Source organism: Ctenopharyngodon idella, chromosome 2, assembly GCF_019924925.1.
Source record: "Ctenopharyngodon idella isolate HZGC_01 chromosome 2, HZGC01, whole genome shotgun sequence".
Taxonomy (NCBI): domain Eukaryota; kingdom Metazoa; phylum Chordata; class Actinopteri; order Cypriniformes; family Xenocyprididae; genus Ctenopharyngodon; species Ctenopharyngodon idella.
Window position 1 is genome coordinate 33703110 of NC_067221.1, and position 19624 is coordinate 33722733.

Consider the following 19624-nt stretch of genomic DNA (forward strand, 5'->3'; position numbering starts at 1 on the left):
TCTTTTCATATTTACTCAACTCTCACGACCGGTGTGAGCAAGATCGCATCTTTTGTGATGCAAAAATGTGATCAGTTTATGTGATCGGCAAGCTGAGAGACCACATATAGAATCAAAGGAAGTAATTATCAACTGGTTCCGATCAGTGGCCTACCATTTAGAGCATTCCTAGAAACTACCTATGTGGTTTGTGTGTGTGTCATACCTTCTGAGCTCTGTCTCAGGGCGTAGGCCTTCATTCTGAAAGCAGTTCTGAATCTTTCTCTGTTACTGAACCCTGCTGGTTTGCCCTCTTTTGAAGGACTCTCCTCAATCGCCTCCGCCGGGCCACAGTTCCCCGACACACTTTCAGGATTCGCAGCAGGCATCATCACACGGGCCCTTACCGTTGAGGGTCTCGGAGTCGACAGCCGCACGCGTTCCAACAAACTCAATTTCTGACTGATGAAGAGACAGAATAACAGATGAGTTGAATCTCAGAGCTCTGAACACGTTTTTTGATTATTCTTTATCATTTTGTAATTCTTATTGAATGTTCTCAAAAGACAAAACCGTCTCTTTCTCTGTTTGAAGTGGGAGAGGAATGGATGATAGCGTCATACAAAATAAAAAAAATATTTCCATTGACTTACAATTTTTAATGTAAAAATATTTCTAAAAACTTATTACAATATATCTACATATGGATACACTACCATTCACAAGTTTCACATCATTTTTTTAAAAGAAATAAGTACTTTTATTTTGTAAGGCTACATTAAATTAACAATAAAGATATTTATAATTTGACAAAAATTTCTATTTTAAATAAATACTGTTCTTTTGAACATTCTATTCATAAAAGAATCCTGAAATCTATCAATTTACTTAATATGATTTATAAGCTGTTTTCCACATAGGGACCAAAAATGGATCAAATGGACCAAAAGGATTTTGAATATTGCCATCTTTGTGGGGACGTAGGGTACACCTGAACCACACACACACATACACAAACTTTTCCTGCAGGAGAAACTAAACCCTTCCTAAGAAACAACGCAGGGCATTCTACTGTGAAGGGTCCCCAAGGATGGACACACAAACACACATACACACACACACACATACAGACTATGCACTGCGGCACACACAGCATCTCTTGAGTACAGTGAAAAGAAGAAGATTGAAGTGGTGAGAGGGACTGAAACATCTTGAAATGCTCCACAATTACAGCTGATTACCAACCAGTTACTGATACAACACTTTCCCACACACACACACAAAACACAATCTGGCTACAGTCGATTCAAACTGTCTGAGAGGGTTTTAATGATTGAAAAATGACTCTGTGTGTTTACAGTATGTGTGTGTGTTGTTGTAGACAGGAGCTCATCGGACATACAGGAAAGCAGTGAAAACTTGAGAACAGACAGGATGAGAATCAACGCATAGATTTCACGTGAACAAATGAATGGAGCAAAATATCATGAGCTACTTAACAGTGTGTACGATCCAGTTTCTCCATTTTGGACTTGTTTTAGTAGGTCATTGATAATGTCAGGCTGCAGGTTTCCCAGCTATTTGCTTTTGTGAGTGTGTGTGTGTGTGTGTGTGTGTGTGTGAGTATTTGTACCAGTGGGTCAGGTTTTGCTTACATTGCAGGGACAAAATGTCTGCTAAAGGATGTTAAGATCTAAAATCATCTACACACTAGATAAACTTGTAATGAAAATGCAAAACCGCAGAAAGGTTTGTGTGAAGGTTCAGTTTAACGGATATATAAAGAAGGGAATCATAAGAAATTCTGATTTCACTTAAAGGGTTAGTTCACCCAAAAATGAAAATTCTGTCATTAATTACTCACCCTCATGTCGTTCCACACCCATATGATGTTTGTTCGTCTTTGGAAAACAAATTAAGATATTTTTGATAAAATCCGATGGCTCCATGAGGTCTCCATTGCCAGCAAGATAATTAACACTTTCAGATGCCCAGAAAGCTGCTAAAGACATATTTCATGTGAGTACAGTGGTTCAACCATAACTTTATTCAACAACATCTAGTGATGGGCGATTTCAAAACACTGCATCATGAAGCTTCGAAGCTTTACAAACCTTTTGTTTCGAATCAGTGGTTCGTAGCGTGTATCAAACTGCCAAATTCACGTGAATTCAGTAAACGAGGCTTTGTTATGTCATAAGTGTTTCGAAATTTCAATGGTTCATCACTGGGGGTGTGACTTTGGCAGTTTGATACACAATCTGAACCACTGATTCGAAAAACAAAAGATTCGTAAAGCTTCAAAGTTTTATGAAGAAGTGTTTCGCCCATCACTAGATATTGTTGAATAAAGTTGTTATTTTGTTTTTTTGGCGCACAAAAAGTATTCTCGTCCCTTCATAACATTAAGGTTGAACCACTGTAGTCACATGAACTGTTTTTAAATATGTCTTTAGTAGCTTTCTGGGCATTTGAAAGTGTTAATTTGTTGTGGTTTTTAATTTTTGTAATTTTCTCTTCTTTTCTCCTCAGTGAGCCATCAGATTTTATCAAAAATATCTTAATTTGTTTTCCGAAGATGAACGAAGGTCTTACGGGTGTGGAACAACATGAGGGTGAATAATTAATGGCAGAATTTTCATTTTGGGGTGAACTAACCTTTTAACAAATCTATTATTGATTCTTGTACTGAATGCTTTCGAAAAAGCAGTGCTCCCAATCAATAATTAGTTTTAACTAAATAATACAATACTTTAGTACAGAGCCCCTAAAGGAACACTGTGATGGAAAAAAATGAGATGGGAGAAAAAATTATATTTCAATGATTTGGCATTTTTTCGCAGAACTTTTATGCATCCCCAATAAATTTTGCGTTCATCCGCAAAACTTTCTTTCTCTCAAAACTTTTGCAAAACTTTGTTTTCTCGCAAAGATTTTTATGATGGAAATGTTACGTGGTGAGAGGGTTTGCGAGACAGTGCTGAAGTTTTTTGGGGGAACGTAATACCTTAGCGAGACGACTTAAACCTTTGGTGAGCAAATGCAAAGTTTTTCTGAGCAACACAATACTTTTGCTAGAGAAGCTCTGAAATATAATTTTTCCTGCCATCTGATTTTTTCCCCATCGCCGTGTTTCTTTAGGGGCTCTTTATTTTAGTAGCATTTTAATGATTTTTTTTAAATACAAAAGTACCTTTTATTACAACAAAACTGTTTAGAATGTGTATATTTTAACTACATGTTGTCATATAAACAACCACTCAATAATTATGCTGATTTCAGTCTGATCTGTGAATCATTTTGACTGATTTGCTGAAAAGAATCAGTTCATAAGAGTCGTTTGTTCCCAAATTGGACTACTCTGCACTGTCGACAATGCAAAAGAAAGATGTGCTGTCTGTTTATTGTCTTTGTATTGTATTAAGACATTCAAGAACAATTGCCAAACCAAACATCAAGAAAAGGAGAAACCAGTTCTGAAGAAAAACCTTGATTCACAACCTTAGGTAGATAAAATATCTTTAGCTCAGTAATAATAGAAGTCCTTACCAAGGTAGCAAAGCAAATGTGTGGGTGGTCTGGTTTCTCCATTTGGACTTGTTTGGTAGGTCATTGGCAGTGATAATGTCAGGCTACAAGTTTCCCAGCCAACTTGTGTACGTGGATGTTTGCGTAGGTGTGTGTTTTGCACTTGTGTATTAGCAGTATTATTGTAATCTGATCTCTGATCTGGACTGAACATGGATTACAGGTCTCGGGTCAGACGACACAAACAAGCACAGCACTCAAAACCCTTCCTCTGTTTCTATCTGTAAATCTTCCGTCTTTTAATAAACAGACTGTCAGGACAGTGTCCAGGTCAAGGACAACTGATACTCATGATTATTATATACGCAGTCCATCTTTGTCACGCCTCGTCATGCTTAGACCGCTAATAACACTTCCCATCATTTTCCTTACAGTGACACGGACGTCACACATCCAGCCGTCCATTAAATTCTCCCACACACGCTCATAGTCCCTCTCCCTCGCTCTGCTTTGACACCATCATCTATCAGTGATCCATAATTCACTCTTTTCTAATGGACTCTGTAAGATCACATATAGAACTACTGTCCACATGTCCCCAAACTAAGAAACGAGCTCTCACAATCTCACACACACACAGAAACGCACTGCTGGTCATTACGCCTTTGGCACTGAATTAATGGAGGTGGTGGTTATTAGGAGTTATTTAAGGAAACACATTTCACAGATTCATTAATCTTACACTTCACAGAGATGCCGTAAATCTTTAAGACAGTGAGCGAGAGACAAAGGGAATGAGAAAGATTGAGAGAGAGACTTACCTAGCCATAACCTCAAGAGGGTCCTTCCTGCAGATGACGGGAACAACACAAACATTTAGTTTAACCAGATAACTCTTATGACAACAGCAACAAAACTCTTCTTTCACAACTAAACCAAATGACTGCTATAGTCCATTGAATATTCACCATATATATATATATATATATATATATATATGAAACTGTTATATATAACTGTGGTAATATTTGTGAATAATTATGAAATTATTTTAATGTTATAAAAATAACATGCAAAATAAAAAAATAACATGCAATAATAGTGCAAAATCTAATTTGGTTTGTTGCTAGTTATAAGTTACTAAAATTAAATCACAATGGCAAGTATCAATAAGGGAGCAGTTTAAATAATGCTAAATTAAGTTTAAATTTATTTATTTTTTAAAGATGAAGTGTGTAATTTTAGCATCAACGAATAGAAGTGTAAAAGTAATTACTAGTGATGCACCGAAATTTTGGCAACCAAAAACTATTTTGGTTGGAGTCGATTTCCAAGTCAATTACTTTATTTGAATTGATACCAAAAAAGATTTTTATAGTTCACCCAAAAAATGAAAATTTTACTCAAACTTACTCACCCTCAAGTTGTTCCAAACCTGTATGAGTTTGTTTCTTCTGGTTGAACACAAAAGAAGATATTTTTTAAAGAATATTTGGTAACCAGACAGTTGACTTCTATAGTATTTTTTTTTCTACTATGGTAGTCAATGGGTGCCGAAACCTGTCTGATTACCAACATTCTTTAAAAATCTTCATTTGTGTTCAACAGAAGAAACAAACTCATAAAGGTTTGGAACAACTTGAGGGTGAGTAAATGATGACAGAATTTTCATTTTTGTGTGAACTATCCCTTTAAATCTCAAGAAAGATCTTTTAGTCTATGCTGTTTTCTGTTGATGCTTGAACAAAACTTCACAAAACATTATTTGTAGCACATCCAATAATCACAGTGAGCTGAGTTCTTAATGAGAAAGAAAGTATCAGCTTTCAAATTCGGTCAACTTTATCATGAAATTCAAACAATAATTGTTTCTTTAATGTAGCTTGACAGGTCGCTGTATCCGCTTCAGTTCAAGCGGCACATGAACTGATCACCTTTTCTTTTTTACTACTCATTATAGCACAAAATAAACATGAATGAACATCAGAAGGTATGTTGAAAGAAATGGTACAACTTACTGAAATGGATCATGTCTCATGTATTCACTCAATCAGTGTTTCAACCGGGGGAAGACGTCAATAAAACAGCTTGCAAACAATATGTCACTTAATGTTACATTTACGTCAGGAAAGCCATTCAATGTCCATAGGTCATTAGATAGCTAGAAAAAATAATTTTGCTAAATATGTGCACTGTTACATATATTTATATTTTTACTTAATCTATTTAATGTATGTTTGAATAAATCTGTCACGAAAACAAGGTTTTTTTATATATTACAGCCACATTTAAATGTTTATATAACAACAAATTGGAGTAGACACATAAATCTGTTATTAAAAAACTGCCTTATGTGCAATTTAAATGTATTTAAATGTATTTTATTATTAAATACATTTCATGAATTAACTAATTACTAAATAAACTTACTTTTGGTTTTGGTTTTTGGCTAAAACTTTAATTTCTGTTTCAGGTAAAAAAATTAATTTCAGAGCATCACTAGTAATTATATAAAAATAATGACTTCCATTGGACGGACAAACAGACAGTCTTACCAGTGTTATTTTAGTATTATATTTATACTATTATATTTTTAATTAATATTTTTTCACTTTTTATTTTAGTATTTTCATTTTTCATTTAAAATTTAGTTTAATTTTTAGTAATTCAGTTTTTTTTTTTTTTTGTCATTTTATTAGCTTTTTTTTTTTATTTATTTATTTATTTTTTTTTATAAATATAACTATTTAGGTTTAATTTATTTTTATATCAGTTTTAACTCAGTTTTAGTTTTTCATTATTTCCAGTTATACCCAAGTTTTTAATCTAACATTTATATTTTATTCCAGCTTTACTTCAATGACCCCGTTAGCCCCTGCTGGTAGATATAGTAACTACAACATCTGGCTGCAAAAAGCATCTTTCCCCAGTGATGGCCATTTAAAAATATTCTGTCTGAAAACTTTTTTGTCTGTGTATTCTGACAGAATGTTTTTGCAAGCAACACATAAATTACAAATATTTTAATTAATTAAAGTAGATATTTTACTAGTATCCTCTTAAAAGAGTGAAATGGACATATATTTGTCCCTGTCTGGCTCCGGATAGTCGCTAGTAAATGATTTGAGACAATGTTAACTATCAAACAAGCACCAGATTTCACTGATTTATATTTTTTTTTACTGAAATTTAATTTCACATTATAAGAGATTTTAATATGCTCAAATAGGGCTTATTTATTACCAGTAATTTTTTTTTTTTATCACATCTGCTGTTCAGGAAAGTGGGTTTTTTTTTCGTTATGATGGAATAGTAAATTGTCCACACACAAGTGTGAGTACCTCACTGTAACCTCTAGTAGACCTCTAGATGATGCTGTCTCTGCATGCAGACAAACACACAAATGAATATAAACAAAATAAATGAACATTCAAGAGATGCACAGAAATCATGAGAATAACATAAGTGAAAATGACTATCACTGAAATCATAAAAACCCAGGCATAACATGAAACCATGATGATGACAAACATAAAGGTAATCAAACTAAAATAATACATAAATACTGAGAGATTCAAATTATTTTTTTTTTTTGTGAGACACATATTGTATGTGTATGATACCTGAAGCATGGCAAAGAGATCACAGTCTCATAGAATCTCCATGTGGCGATAAGATCGTCTCTGACGGGGTTGGTGGAGTAGTATCTCCATGCAGCCTGAAACCAATATTGAATAACGTCAAGCAAATGTGCTGAGGAATAAGCTTAAAAGCGGTAAATTTACTGCTGATGCAAGTTTATATTCAAGGGTGGTTGGCATGTTTCTGCTTACCTGTATTAGTGAAGCTGCAGGATGTCTGCGTTTCTCAAAGTGTTTCTGCCTGTGCTGTTCCTGAACTTTCAGAGCCAGTCCAGAACCAAGAATACCCTACAAACATAACCAGATATACTATCATACTGAACCAAGAAACTGTTTCAGTGTTTTACAAAAACACAAACCGAATGATGTTGGGTTCCTACAGCACAAAACATACAGTAAGAGAAGTGTAGTCCATTTAATTCCAAAACAAATGACTCTTATGAGTCGGTTCTTTTTAGTGAATCAAACACACACAGCTTACAACTTACAATTTTAGCTTGCATTTCTTGTGTGTTACCAATCAGTTACTGATTGGTTGTTCACTTGGCAATGCATAGTTAAAGATACACAATACCATGTCCTAGCCAGATAAAATGTATCTTTTCCATGTTAATCAGTGTTTTTGTACTCCAGCCGAGACGGCGATATGCGACGATTCTATTTTAGAAACGGTTTCTATTTTTCTGTGACGTCACGGCTGGAACAACAACACAAAGTATGACAATGATAATCTCAGGTACTGTTTACATGCTTTATTTAATTTTAAAAGCATCTAATGTGAGGCCATTTTGTGGGCCATTTATAGCTGTACTGAAAGCAACAATGGACAATTTACCTCAGATCTTAAAAATAAACAAAATGAAACAAGATTGCTTAAACTGTCAACTCAATGTAAACAATCAAGTGTATTCTATGGCAAAGATTGTTTCAGTAACTCAGTATGTATTTTAATAATGTTAAAATGGTGTAATATTTACGAATAACTTATCCATTTTGTTTTCTTATCCATTTCCATTCATGCTTGCAGAGAGAGCCCGCCCACACGCTCTTCTGATTGGCTGTTATTTTTGATTGATTTTGTTGCATCTCGTAGTCGCGTCTAGTGTGGTCAGACAAATTGCTTGTAGCTGGAATCGTATCGCTTCGTGTCTTGTTAGGACACAGTGTAATGAGTTTTGTCAGTAATTTTTTTTATAAAATGAAAGAATAAATTAAATATAACCACATTTTTTGTTCGTTTAATATTGCAGTATATAGGCCAATTCATAGATTACATTTATGCCATAATTAAACACACATTTTCCAAAAATGATGTTTTATTAACAAAGTTCGGAAGGAGCAGGTTCAGATAGTTAACCTAATTAGCACAAGTGGAGAGTATTCAGTTAATCAACTCAACCAATGACAAGAGGTATATATACAGCAGACTTACCTCTGTTCGTTTGACAGTTTATCAGCATCCCTCCTCCACCGCATCTCCTCACTTCTAGTTCTATCTATTCTTACCACAATCGGGGGGGAGTACTTTGGGTTTGGGCCAAAATTCCAAGCTCAGAGCCCATGCGAACAGCATGCCAAATACACAAAACTTTACTCTATTTAATTATATGTAAATGTGAACCCGTGAAATTGTTTCAAGTTGAATTACTCTCAAAATGAAAGGAATTGTTAAGGAACTGGGATCGTTAAGAGGAATGGGAACCAGAAAAGTATTATAGTCTAAAGATCTGGTCACATTTACCGTTACCGTTTTGTGTTGAGGGTAAGAAGTTTCCCATTCACGTGACCAACAGAAAGCTGCTAGCTTGGTTTAAAAGTGACTTCTGTGTGAGCAGCGCTTCATACATCTCTACGCTACTGCACGTGAAATTTCGAGATGAGATGCACCTTAACAGTTATATTGTAATAGTGTAAATGTTGAGCTGTACTCACGGCTGGAAGAGCAAAGAACGACACACCAATAAGAGCGAAGGTCCCGGCCAAAAGACGCCCTGCCCATGTCTTTGGGGTCTTGTCACCATATCCAATGGTTGTCAAGGTGATCTGACACAGGAGTGAAATCATATGTCATCAAGTGTGATTAAGGCTAGAACGACTAAGAGGCTATCAAAGTACTTGAGTTATAAAACCATTAAAAAGGTAGTATTAATGGAGCTGCTGTTAACGTCAGGAAAAGAGCTGCTATAAAACCATCACAAACAGTAATACTAATGGAACTGATGTAAAATCCTCACGAATGGTGGTGTTAATGGAGATGCTGTAAAAGGTATTGCCTTACATTTAAAAAATCACTTTTGACCTTGTTCCTATTAAATCGACTTTCGCTTCTCAATATGGAGGAAAGCTTTTACACATGTTTACCATAGCAGTTCAGATCACAGAATAGGTGCATAAAAATGTCAAGAGTGAGCATGTTTTTTTATACAAATTATATTTTTGCATATTTGTGGAGCTGTTCTTTTCAGCAGTTTTCATACATTCAACCGAGAAGTCATGCAGGTTTCGTACAAACTTTAAAGTGGCCATCATTGGCATTGTATGACTTTTAAAATTGACTTTTAGAGCTGCGTTATAAGAATTTCTTTGGATTTCAGTTCATTTTAATATTACTTACTACAGTGCTGGGTAGTAACTGATTACATGTAATTTAGATTACATGATCAGATTTCAAAAATTAAGTACTTGTAATTAGATTATATTACATTTTAAATACTCGTAATCAGACTACAGTTACTTTTCTATTGATTACATTTCTTTTTTTTTTTTTTTTTTTTTACATTTTCCTTCCTAAAAAAAAGCCTACTTCTTAAATATATTCAGAAGGTCTTCCAGGTTTGTGGAATTGCACTGGTCATGTGACCTTCATTGAAAACTGAGACACTTTCTTCGTAAGTTGAATACGGAAAGTGGTCTGGCGGAAGCTAGATATTTTACTTTATAACTTGTTAAATATTGATATTTTTTTTACACAAACGCATCACTTCACTTCAGAAGGACTTTATTAACCCCCTGGAGCCATGTGGAGTACGTTTATAATGGATGGATGCACTTTCTTTAGCTTCATACTCATTGGTCCCGTTCACTGCCATTATAAAGCTTGGATGCGTCAGGATATTTATTAATATATCTCCGATTGTGTTCATCAGAAAGAAGAAAGTCATATATACCTAGGATGGCTTGAGGGTGAGTAAATCTTGATGTAATTTTCATTTTAAAGTGAACTAATCCTTTAAGTCTACTTGTAACCCTTTATTGAGGAAAAACAAATTATTTGATACATTTTCATTGTGCCCCTCAATTTATTTATGCGCTTCTAAATTTTTTAAATTATTAGCACATGTGGAAAAAAAAGTAAGTGTCAAGCCCTGTTACAATTCATATTCTGCATTCTGTTTGTTACCAGAAATTGAAATTAATTTGAGAGGCATTCTCAATTCAATTCAAAGAAAGTTATGAATGCATGTGAGTGTCGTGTGTAATTCTCACCAGTCCCCACCAGAGGGCATCTGCATAGGTGTCAAAGTCCTGTGGGGCTGGTGTTGGGGAGGCACCATCAGTGTCTATTAGCTCCGCAGTGACGTCATCCTTCTCAACCAGGTACACCAGGAAGGAAGCCAGGATCAATGACAGGAAGCCGATGTACCACGCTGTGATCAGCTCCTGACCACACACACCAGCCAGGAAACACACACAGTTGTATTGTCTGCAGTACTGAGATCAAACTTCACCAGACACTAATATGTGATTGTTTGTGCTTACGTATATACTTTGTATGTGTGTGTGTATCGCAGACCATAGCAGTTTCGAGAGATGAGTGTGTGTGTGTACTTTGGATTGTGTGTATATTGCCGACCCCATTGGTTTACATGAACATGCTTGACATAATTTAAACAAGCAGGAAATGCTCTTAGACGTTGATTAAGGGGTACGTCCTGTTTGCGTACATCACATCAAGTGCGCGTATACCTTGCTGTGTGTGTATATTGCAGATCCCAGCAGTTTCCAGGTGCCTCCACGGCGGTCCATTCGTAGCATCCGAAGGATCTGCAGGAAGCGCAGACTGCGCAGCGACGTGGCCAACACATTTCCCTGGTTACGTACGGCAACCACCGGCACCGAAGCGATCAGCACAAAGATATCTGAGAACATAGAGAGTATCCATAGTGCACAGGGGGGATAAACAAGTCTCTTATGCTCACCAAGGCTGCATTTATTTGATTAAAAATACAGTAAAATCAGTAATACTGTCAAATATTATTACAATTTAAAATAAATGCTTTCTATTTTAATATATTTCAAAATGTAATTTATTTCTGTGATGGCGAAGCTGAATTTTCAGCATCATTACTCCAGTATTCAGTGTCACATGATCCTTTAGAAATCATTGTAATATGATGACATTTCTTATTATCATATTTGAAACAGAAATCTTTTGTAACATTATAAATGCCTGTACAATCATTTAAATCATTTAAAGGCACAATATATAATTTTCGCCGCTAGAGATCGCTTATTCAAAACAAAATTGTAGCTTGATGACGCCTTGATTTCGCTGAATCATGGGAGGTGTTACCTTCACGTCTACATCTGGTGGAAAAGAATCCGACGGGACTCAGGCAGAAATCATATTCATGAATGAGCTAATGTATTAAGGACTAATTAAATCAAGAAAACAAGGCTTAAATAATAAGACTTACTGTGTTGAGCTAAATAACAATGATTATTTTTCTGTCGATGAATGTATGCAAACAGTTGCTCACCTGTCTAATAAAACACATAATATATTAAAGCATCTTTGGTGTTTCCATGGTTTCTACAAAATAAAACAAAATAATAACGCAGATATGATGTTATTGATAGGCGACGCACGGACATGGTCCGTGTCCTGGTTAAAATTGCTTATTTCTCTGGATTTAAACATTCTTGGAAACATCTGGGATAATATAAGTACACAAGTAAACAAAATATATAACACTGTTCAAGTGGTTTTTGGATATTTTAATAAAAAAAATCTTACATATTGTGCCTTTAATGTGTCCTTGCTCAATGAAAGTATTCATTTATTAAAAAAAAAAAAAGTATTGACCCCAAAATGATAGTGTATGTGCATATGTGTGTGTTTCAGTGTTTGTGTCAGTATGTTTTACTCACCCAGGACACACAGTGGTTTGCGGGCGAATTTGAGCCGTCCTCTCCAGCCCTTATATCGACAGCAGCAGCCGGCGGCCCATATCCTCAATGCAAACTCACCCCCAAAAATAAAGATTGTAAATGTCTCCTACAGGTTAGAGAAACATTCTGTCATTTTCCTCTCAACCATTCAATCTCACACACTCAAGCTGGACTGACTATGCACAAATAACACACACTCACCAGAATCACCAGCCAGTGAGCCGAATCTTTCTCGTGCTCTTTGAATGTTGTTAAAATCGACAGAATCAGACATCCCAAAACAATCAGAAACCTAGAGATAAAGAAACAGATTGTGAGCGTGACCTTTGACCAAAGGTTTAATTAAATTCATGTTACTTCCTCACCCAAACACTCTCTTTATTTAGTCACTATCAATAAAATGGTTGAAAAGCACAAATAATTACATAAACATAGCTATTGAAAAAAAAAAAAAAAACTGGGATGAGGATCTTTTGTAGTTGCTATGGATACCTAAGCTGAGTCATGATAAAATCTTTTTTTTTTTTTTTTCCCAGAAAGACCAGCTACCTTTAGATATAAACAATCATGATATCATTTTACCAGCAGAGGGGGCTGGTGAATGTACTGCACTGCATTAGAAGAGAGACAGAGACAGAGAGATGTATTGGATATGTCCACCACACACACTTGCACAACAATCCTATTACCAGATGCTGAGCTGGTAAGATTTACAAGCTTAATTTTTACGACAGGTAATCAGAAACCTGGTGCTACTGTATACTGTATAGGATGCTCATTAAATTTCCTTCCTGAATTTCAAGCCAAACAGTGACGCATGCTTTGCTTGCTGACCTGGGTATATTTCATTATGAGTCTTAGGCCCAAATGTGAGTATTTAAATAGAATCTTAAAATTCTGTCATCATTTACTCACCCTCATGTCCTTAGAAACCCATAATATGTTGTTTAATGCTCCAAAAAGGATAAAAATGTTGCATAATAAATGTGGCATAGTAGAGTTAGAGTGAAGGCAGAGCTGGTCCTGACCTCCCTGGGGCCTTAAGCAAAATTCTGATAAGAGGCCCTCCAACCTAATCTGTGAGCCATGTACAGTAAACCATTTGCCATTGCCACAAAGTCACACCTGACACCCCAGAGCTCCCACTACAATCCTCCCTCCTTTAAACAAAATGGTTTGTTCCATCTGTCAGTCAAAGAATAAGCAGAACAATACAGAACTGAATGTGGTATAAACAAACAATATTCATATATTTTCTATAGAATCTTAAGTTGAACATTAACATTAACATAAATGTTGTAACTAAACCTTGACATTGTCTTGTTTTAAAATTATGTGCACCTATGATGAGGAGTGCCATCACGCCTGTATATTGTACTGGTCCCCATAGATGTTGCTGCTGGAAAGCACGCTTTTCATTTCGTGCACACGTGGTTATCTTTTACGAGCTGCAGTTTATAAACACCGTTTCCCTCAGGCGTTTATCAAACGTAATAAACAGTTGTATTTAACTCTCACATTTGTCAGACACAATGTCACAGAACACAGCCCTGGAAGTGGATGGCAAGCAGGCAAGACACAGACAGACCAAGGGATGCACTGCCCAGCTAGGTTAGCAAGACAGACAGACTAGAGAGAGATGCACATTAACTTAACTTTAATGTTATTTGCTGACTTCAAACTTCAAAAGGAGAGAACACAAGTTTACATGATTGCTGTTCCTGCAATTTACTCTCATGGTGTTTTTTTCCTCTTTTCGTGACCAGAAGGATAGTTCCGCCTCATATTGTCATCGAACATTGACATGCACTTTGACATGAGAGGGAGGCGAGGTCTTGCGGAATTTGGAGGGCCTAACGCAACTTGCATAGTGAGCGTATAGGGCCGCACGGGGACCATTTTTAGCAAATAACATCTTAAAGTCAGCATGAAATAAAAATACATCCTACTGATCCTCTTACTGTAAATGATTCATCCATGCATATTTTTTTTAAACTTTCTGACATCAATTTTCTTGATCTTCCAGTGAAATTATTTATATACAGTATCTATGACACTTTGCTACAATGTAAAGTAGTGAGTGTACAGCTTGTATAACAGTGTAAATTTGCTGTCCCCTCAAAATAACTCAACACACAGCCATTAATGTCTAAACCGCTGGCCACAAAAGTGAGTACACTCCTAAGTGAAAATGTCCAAATTGGGCCCAATTAGCCATTTTCTCTCCCCGGTGTCATGTGACTCGTTAGCGTTACAAGGTCTCAGGTGTGAATGGGGAGCAGGTGTGTTAAATTTGGTGTTATCGCTCTCATTCTTTCATACTGGTCACTGGAAGTTCAACATGGCACCTCATGGCAAAGAACTCTCTGAGGATCTGAAAAAAAGAATTGTTGCTCTACATAAAGATGGTGTAGGCTATAAGAAGATTGCCAAGACCCTGAAACTGAGCTGCAGCATGGTGGCCAAGACCATACAGCGGTTTAACAGGACAGGTTCCACTCAGAACAGGCCTTGCCATGGTCAACCAAAGAAGTTGAGTGAATGTGCTCAGCGTCATGTCCAGAGGTTGTGTTTGGGAAATAGACGTATGAGTGGGCCGCAGGACAGTATTCCAACATGATAACAACCCCAAACACACCTCCAAGACGACCACTGCCTTGCTAAAGAAGCTGAGGTTAAAGGTGATGGACTAGCCAAGCATGTCTCCAGACCTAAACCCTATTGAGCATCTGTGGGGCATCCTCAAACGGAAGATGGAGGAGCGCAAGGTCTCTAACATCCACCAGCTCCGTGATGTCGTCATGGAGGAGTGGAAGAGGACTCCAGTGGCAACCTGTGAAGCTCTGGTGAACTCCATGCCCAAGAGGGTTAAGGCAGTGCTGGAAAATAATGGTGGCCACACAAAATATTGACATTTTGGGCCCAATTTGGACATTTTCACTTAGGGGTGTACTCACTTTAGTGGCCAGTGGTTTAGACATTAATGGCTGTGTGTTGAGTTATTTTGAGGGGACAGCAAATTTACACTGGTATACAAGCTGTACACTCTCTACTTTACATTGTAGCAAAGTGTCATTTCTTCAGTGTTGTCACACGAAAAGTTATAAAATATTTACAAAAATGTGAGGGGTGTACTCACTTCTGTGAAATACTGTATATATATATATATATATATATATATATATACACACACACACACAGTATACAATAAAGTATACAGGACTTCTCCGTCATTCTCCAGTCTACTTACAATCAACAGCAAGTTTGCATTCACATCTGTCGTCATTCAATCAACAACCAGTGGATTGAACCTAGACCCCACACTACATTCTATTATTTTTCAATAATCCATGTCACTCAGATATATGTCACAATATGGAACAAAAGATCACTACCAGGGTTATTATAATTAACTAAAATGAAAATCAATGTTAACTGAAATAAATTCAACATATTTTATTTCAGCAAGTTGCAACATTTATCATTTTCATTTAATTTAATTTGATGTATTAAAATAAATAAACCTGATGTAATAAAATTAAAATGAATATGGAAAATGCATAAATATAAACTAGTTTTGTACAGTTTAGTATCTCAATGACACTAAAAAGGCACTAGTCACACTTTAACACACTTTAGTCACACTAGTCATACTTCTGAAACATTGTGACTTTAAATCTTTAGAAATGCACAGAGTTGTATGGGCCATACAACATTTATAGAGTGCTGCAGGGGTGACGTCAAAACCTGGAAGACTAAAGGCCCGTTCACACCAAGAACTATAACTATAAAGACAATTGTAACAATGACAACATTAGCGTCCACACCAGAGGATGATAATATTCTGTTTATTCCAAGTACGCACTGCAGTTAAAGGGATATTTCATGCAAAAATGAGAATTATCCCATAATTTACTCACTCTCAAGCCATTCTAGGTGTATATGACTTTCTTCTTTCAGTCAAACATAATCGGAGTTATTTTAAAAAATGTTCTGCCTCTTCCAAGCTTTATAATGGGAGTGAATATTAACCGATATTTTGAAGTCCAAAAAAGCACATCCATACATCATAAAAGTAATCCATACGGCTCCAGGGTGTTAATAAATGCTTTCTGAAGCAAAGTGATGTGTTTTTGTAAGAAAAATATCCATATTTATAACTTTACAAACTAAAACCACTGTATGGTTTCCAGTAACAGCCGTACAAGAGTCTAGTTCCGGTGGAAGAGTGACCTCTGACCCAACGCATGACGTATTGACAAATGCGGAAGTGCAGAAGATAGAGCAAAACAAAACACCGGTCACGAAATAGAAGTCTAAAATGAGAATTTTTAAAGAGAAATGTCAAAGGAGCTTGAATTTGTTGCCCAGCCTTATTTGTTTGAACAGCGAGAGTTGTCTACCCTCACCTAACGTTCAAGTATCATCAACTTATGTTTACCACAGAACTTATGTGGCAAATTAGTCTTCCAGGGTTTGACTTCATCCCTGCAGCACTCTATAACAAGTGGTACTCACTGCAGAGTCTATGATGGCCAGCTCCTCCTCTCTGGACGTCCAGTGGGGTTGAGGGATCGAACTCTCCACCTCTCTGGATGTCAAATGGGGTGGAGAGATAGTGTTGTGGGTAGGGTTAGGGTAGGATTAGGGTGTGGATGTACATTCTCTCCTCCTCGCTGGAGACATCTACCAGGGGGAGCTAACGTAAGCTCCACCCATTTGCTCTGCAGCGAGCACCTTCTCCTCTATAACGCTTAGATGGTGACATTATTTTCATTTTTTGAGTAAACTAATCCTTCGGAAACTATTTAGTGCCAAACACTTAAACACAGAAACACAAGCATTTGGTTTATTTAATATATTTGTGTTCGTATTTATTTGTGTATGCAAGTGATTGAGCGAATTATGTGTGTGATTAAGTCTCAGATTCCTTTTTATGCAGTCTTGTGCTGATACGTCTGGGAATCTAGATGTATTGTGTGGCATCCAGCAGAGCACACATGCAGACTCACATATTTCCTTTATCGTCCTCACTCTATTTGTCAGTTGACCTGTTGGCAGTTACTATGGTTTCACATTTGTAGGTTATATCTGTGCTGTTTCCATGGTTACACATATTCATCATACACACACACATACACGGCCATACACACTGGTACATGCTCAGCATCTGGTCTCCAGTGAAAGCTTTTAGCATCATCACACTAATAACCTCTAATGGTCATACCTCTCTCTGTCTCAGTTGAAGTATGTAGGATTTTCTTAAAGAGAAATGCTTCCTTTAACACAAAACAATGGAATGCCATGACTCTGAGAGAGCCCATTCTGAACAATTAAAATCTAAAATATAATTATGTTGTTAATGAATGGGGTAATAAGAAAGGAATCTGCTTTTACAACCCTGCTGATTTGAAAAAAAAAACTAACTAAAAACTAAATTAATATTCATTAGGGCTGCGACAATACATCGATGCATCGCAAATCGAGAAATGATTCTGGATCGATTCTAAGATTTACAGAATGCATCACAATTCTCTCTCGAATCGATTCTGAGCTTAGTTTTTAACAGCAGATGGCACTGTGTGCTTTAGAAACGGCCGTACTCTGCTTGCTTCCAATTCCTTACACACACCACTTGAACTATAAAATAATCATTCATAAAGTTCGAAAAGGTTGAAGCGAATTACAAGAGTGTTTGCAGTGGCTGTTTACATTAATCTTGCCTCATAAAAGCATTCTGAGGTGCAAGTACATTCTCAGACTCAGCCGAACGCACGAGCGCTCTTCTTCATGAGCATTTGAGTGTGCGGTAAAAACTAGCTTAGAGCGCCATCTGCTGTTAAAAACTAAGCTCAGAATCGATTTGAGAGAGAATCACGATGCATTCGGAAAATCTTAGCATCGATCAGCGAATCAAGATGCATTGATTTATTGTCGCAACCCTAATATTAATAAAACTAACTTAATAAATATGTAATAAATAATAATAAATAATATTAATATTATGTTTTTTATATATATATATATATATATATATACTGCTCAAAAAAATTAAAGGAACACTCTGAAAACACAGATCTTAATGACGAAAAATATCATGCTGGATATCTATACTGATATGGACTGGGTAATGTGTTAGGAACGAAAGGATGCCACATCGTTTGATGGAAATGAAAATTATCAACCTACAGAGGACTGAATTCAAAGACACCCCAAAAATCAAAGTGAAAAAATGATGCAGCAGGTTAGTCCATTCTGCTGAAATTTCATTGCAGCTACTCAAAATGGTACTCAGTAGTTTGTATGGCCCTCACATGCTTGTGTATGTATGCCTGACAACATCGGGGCATGCTCCTAATGAGACGACGGATGTGTCCTGGGGTATTTCCTGAGCTTCCACTGAGCTTCTGGACAGTCTGAGGTGCAACCTGGCGGCGTCGGATGGACCGAAACATAATGTCCCTGAGGTGTTCTATTGGATTTAGGTCAGGCGAGCGTGGGGGCCATTCAATAGTATCAATTCCTTCATCCTCCAGGAACTGCCTGCATACTCTCGCCACATGAGGCCGGGCATTGTCATGCACCAGGAGGAACCCAGGACCCACTGCACCAGCGTAGGGTCTGACAATGGGTTCAAGGATTCATCCCAATATTATTATTAATATTTCTCCGATTGTTTTCATCAGAAAGAAGAGAGTCATATAGACCTAGGATGGCTTGAGAGTGAGTAAAGCTTGGGCTAATTTTCATATAAAAGTGAAATAATCCTTTAAGGACCTTCTACGGCCCTGTCCAGCTCTCCAAGAGTAACTGCCTGTCTCCTGGAATCTCCTCCATGCACTTGAGACTGTGCTGAGAGACACAGCAAACATTCTGGCAACTGCACGTATTGATGTGGAGGATTTGGACTGCCTGTGCAACCTCTGTAGGATCCAGGTATTGCCTCATGCTACCAATAGTGATACTGACCCTAACCAAATGCAAAACTACTGAAAAAATCAAGATGCAAAGCAAGACTTGCATCTCCCACATAAGCACCACAGCTCAACGTCTGAAGGCCACAGCTGATAATTAAATAAACAGATGCTAGGTGACGCTATTTTACAAATCTGCTAGCTAATTTCAAGTAGTAGAGGGTGAGTGTCAGGGTCGGTTGCAAACAAGGAGAGGATGCAGGATCTAATTTGCAGCAGCAAAGGTTTATTCACAATACTATAATACGAAACACAGGAGCAGGAACAGAACAACCAACTCAACAGACGAGGACAGACAAATGAGTGCAGGAGGAGTGAGTCTTTACAGGG

The 19624-nt window shown here is 36.8% G+C and overlaps 1 protein-coding gene across 1 annotated transcript in view; it reads right to left on the bottom strand.

Moving 5' to 3' along the window:
• kcnq3 (potassium voltage-gated channel, KQT-like subfamily, member 3) overlaps window positions 1–19624 on the bottom strand; it is a 57703-nt gene that overhangs the window by 10783 nt on the left and 27296 nt on the right. Inside the window, exons 3-11 of the mRNA XM_051862106.1 lie at window positions 12522–12612; window positions 12300–12426; window positions 11115–11287; window positions 10635–10808; window positions 9081–9191; window positions 7341–7436; window positions 7131–7225; window positions 4329–4355; window positions 206–441 (exon numbers count right to left, since the gene is read on the bottom strand). Of these exons, the coding sequence (XP_051718066.1) occupies window positions 206–441; window positions 4329–4355; window positions 7131–7225; window positions 7341–7436; window positions 9081–9191; window positions 10635–10808; window positions 11115–11287; window positions 12300–12426; window positions 12522–12612 (1130 nt within the window). The remainder of the gene's footprint in view (window positions 1–205; window positions 442–4328; window positions 4356–7130; window positions 7226–7340; window positions 7437–9080; window positions 9192–10634; window positions 10809–11114; window positions 11288–12299; window positions 12427–12521; window positions 12613–19624) is intronic.